At 38.6% G+C, this 4,024-nt stretch overlaps 1 protein-coding gene across 1 annotated transcript in view; it reads left to right on the top strand.

The window, feature by feature from the left end:
* The window catches only part of plp2 (proteolipid protein 2 (colonic epithelium-enriched)), a 23,387-nt gene that overhangs the window by 16,652 nt on the left and 2,711 nt on the right, over positions 1-4,024 (top strand). The window contains exons 2-3 of the mRNA XM_015392343.1: positions 531-686; positions 777-875. Of these exons, the coding sequence (XP_015247829.1) occupies positions 531-686; positions 777-875 (255 nt within the window). The remainder of the gene's footprint in view (positions 1-530; positions 687-776; positions 876-4,024) is intronic.

The raw sequence follows: 4,024 nt of genomic DNA, 5'->3' as shown, positions 1-4,024 counted from the left end.
ATGAAAATATATTTGAGTATATTATTTTTCAAAGTGTCAGAAATGGATAACAAAACTGCTATTTTCAATGACTACTTATTTTTGTTCAGCTTTAACATCGGTATCGATATCGGTTATCGGCTACATGAGTTTTAAAATATCGGATATCGGCCAAAATCCCAATATCGTGCATCCCTACTTGAAATAATCGTCAACTAATTCAGTAATCGATTAATCATTAACTGAAGTATAGAGACTGTAAAACATGCCTGTAGCTGAGGAGTGACCTACTTAGAGCAGTAATTATGTCAAAATTGTATAAATCATATAAACATTTTTCATTTAAGATTTAAAAAACTTGTCAATGTGCTCTATCCGGAACTCTTCAAGTGGAAAAGTTTTAGTTTCACCTGGTTTTATTTTGTAAAAAGGAACCTTTGTCTATCTGATTATTACTAGATTAATCAGAAAATAATCAACAGATTAATTGATATGTAAAATAATAATTAGTTGCAGCCCTAATTTTTCATCTTGTCTCATATCTTCCACAGGTCCTGAGTTTAATAATCCTCATCTGCTACGCTTCATCCTGGTATGGAGGCTACACTGCTGTTGCCATCTGTGAGATGGTCTTTGCTATAGTCTTCTTCTGCGTCTTCATGATGGATTTGGACAAGCAGCTTTCTGTCATCAGCTGGGTGTGGAGTGTGAGTCCTCAGCAAGTTCAAGTAACACCAACGCAAATCTGTGGCCACTTGTCAGATACATTACCGTCTGTTTTCCCTCCTTTTCTGCAGGATCTTATCCGCGCTTTAACTGGCACTCTATGTTACATCATCACCTCGCTCATCTGTGTCATCAGAGGAGCCGGCGATGGCGCGCTCATCGCAGGCGGGGTCAGTTCCAACTTCTTGACTCAGTTGATCTCTCTAGTCTGTTCTGAAACTCTGCATCCTGATTATGTTATTTAGCTACCGTTTACCCGTCGACCTGTTTCTAGGATACGTGCAGAAAAATACTTTTGTTTACTTGGATACGAGCACAAACTTTGTCACTATTCCGTCATTCTGAGAACCAGATAGCATCACACGTTTCTTCCTATTCCGGTTCTGAGAAAACGGTTAATTATGAAATAAAGATTTATCATTAGACTATAAAAAAGGAAAGTTAGGGCACCTTTCAGAGCACGGTGCAAGAAAGGTGTGAAAAAACACAAGGAGGGGAGAAAAAAGTCTTAAGATGAAACCTTGGTGCAGGTGCTTCCCCAGGCAACTTAGATTTTCTTTTTACATTCCTTCAGAAAAGAAACGTGAAACCTTTAACGCAGAGGGCAAGACCTTGCAGCAGCAGCTGAATAAAATGTTAAAAAATGGTGTAAAATGAGCTGCACAGTAGTAAAGCTTTCTAACTTAATGCACATGGTTGAGAGGCTGAAGCCTGGATTTCATATTAAAGCAAGGTTCCCTTTTTCTTTAACCACATCCTTTCTAGCGTTGGGTCTATCCCTGGCTGGGTTACAACACACTGCGATAACCATCTGCATCCGGTCAGTGGTGCAACGGCACAGCTTACCTACAACTGTTTATTGTTAGATGGTATCTGGGTGAGTTTATTTAGTTAGGTAGGAGGAAATTATGTCGGTGATATAAAATAAAAACTTTGAAAGCTGATTAAAAAACAACTAAAACCATTTTTATTCTATTTTAACACCATTTCACTAAGATGTATCTCAGTGAATTTTTAGAAAATTAAAGTTGTGAAATATTTCAAGTTATAAAATACATATATTTTCTATAAATTCCATTTATAACCATCGAGTTCATTCATATACACATGTTGGATTCAATGACACACAGCTTGTTCTGGCTTTGCATGTGGCGACAGTGGGAAGTAACAGTTGCTTTTTAACGGGAGGAAGTTTTCCAGCAGTAACCATCTTACTATGAGCATCTCTACTTTAGCCACCTGCTGGTTTTGGAAATGAAAGAATGAAATCTATAAAAGAAAAAGAGGTAACTAGAATATGGTTGGGTCAGTAGATTCATATGATCGGTAACCAAGTGAAAACTTTGCTAGTGTCTTTCAGTGGCTGTTTTCAGGAAAGTGACAAAGTAAAACGTTGTCGCATCTGTTTTTAAAACCATAGCAAAATTAGGTAAATTGCTTATAGCAAAAAAAAAAAAAAGAAAGAATAATAAGCTTTTAGAAGGACCTCCACCCAAGTCAGTAGCAGAATAACTATGCTGACAGCTCAGGATAAACAGAAAGCTTTAGTTTAGCTGGTTCCACAGGAGAGGAGCCTCCCGGTTATTTTAAAAGACAACAGAAACCACCAGTAGACAGGAAGTCTGTGTCTGAACGTCCGTCCTGACCCCTAAATCCCTCCATCGTTATATAGAGTGAGGACTATATAGTGGACTTTATAGTGAACTCAGTTACCTGACCGTTCGGACATAGAATCACTACTTTTCCCTCCCTGTTGCTCCATCTTTGTAATTTGTGGCCGCCACAGCAAATCCCATGATGCTTTGCAAGCAGAGCTCTCACAAAGCAATCTAGGATATATCTGTTTGTCTAGTGACCATAGATTATAATCACTTTTCAAGGTGCATTATGGGAAATTTTGAGTGCATGTCTTTTTCATCCATTAGACATTCAAACACTCGTATAAAATGGTTTCGGTAGTTTATCCATTACACATTCATATAAAATGGTCTAACCACTATGTAGTTCCCTTTATAGTAGTTAGGTCGGAAGTCCAGACACAGACTTAGAGTGACCTTAACAGTCCTTTTAGTGAATTTAAAGAGGAACTTCAGTTTTTTCTACATTTGGCCCTTGATTTTACGTTATTACATCATGTTCTACTCACCCATATGAGTTTTGTGTCATTTGGAGCTGTTCTGAAGATATTCCGTTAGGTTATATCCAAGTAACGTCTTCCTATGGGCAACGACTTGAAGGCACAAAGTAATCTGTTCATAGTTGATCATTTATGGTAAGCCAGCATTCATAACATGTAGGCGAATCACTGTCACGCAGACATCTGCGGTTATATTTCTTATATTTAGATTTTTTTTTAAACAAAGCGGAGTATGTATGACGTCATCCATGCACGCCGGCTACCATTCATTCTTCCTGTCCGCTGAACTGCTTCTAGTTTTCCTCACATGCCTGGAAGATGTCTACTACTACTACCACAGATGATCTCGCTCTCCAAATGGAATTGAACGATTCAGATTAGCTAGAATGAATAGAAGGGGTAGAGCGTAGCTGCCTGTGGCCCGGGCTGCCTGTCACAACTCCAGTCCGGCGTGTGGATGTCTGGGGGACAGCGATTCGCCTACATGTTATGAATGCTGGCGTACCATAAATTATGAACAGTTTAGTTTCTGCCTTCAACTCGTTGCCCATAGGAAGACGTTACCTGGATATAACCTAACGGAATATCTTCAGAACGGCTCCAAATGACACAAAACTCATATGGGTGAGTAGAACATGATGTAATAACGTAAAATCAAGGGCGCAATGTAAAAAAACTGGCATTTCCCTTTAACAGCCCATTCATTATTATTGTGAGCGTTCTGACTGTAACCTTTCAGTCTGATACTTTCAACCAATGTTTAAAACTGAAGAAGCTTACAGTCAAGCTGCCGTCTTCTTTAGAACATGAAAATATGAGTGAATGCACAATGAAGTCAGTGTTCTGTAGTCAGCATCACACAACCCTGCCTGATCTTAGTGCCATAAAAAGTGGGAGAAGCTGAAAGGGTATTTGTCTGCATCCAAACCTGACTGTTACATCACTTTTCTCAGAAGTAAAATTACAGCAAACCGGAAACATCTCATGCTTGCATTAACAAAAATAGATGATTATATCAGGGGAACAAAAACAGTTTTTCTTCTAAAGTAGTTGTGAAAGTATCTGTTGTTTTTAGGCAAGGCAAATTTATTTGTATAGCACAATTCAGTTAACTTGACTCCGCCAGATGGATTTGCTCCGCATATCCATCTGGAAACCTTCTGTTGAAGTAATTTTGGGAAG

This window comes from Cyprinodon variegatus, unplaced genomic scaffold (genome assembly GCF_000732505.1).
Source record: "Cyprinodon variegatus isolate N-32 unplaced genomic scaffold, C_variegatus-1.0 Scaffold587, whole genome shotgun sequence".
In the NCBI taxonomy this organism is placed as follows: domain Eukaryota; kingdom Metazoa; phylum Chordata; class Actinopteri; order Cyprinodontiformes; family Cyprinodontidae; genus Cyprinodon; species Cyprinodon variegatus.
Note: the sequence above shows the minus strand (reverse complement) of the source record. Positions and strands in the feature narration are given on the sequence as shown.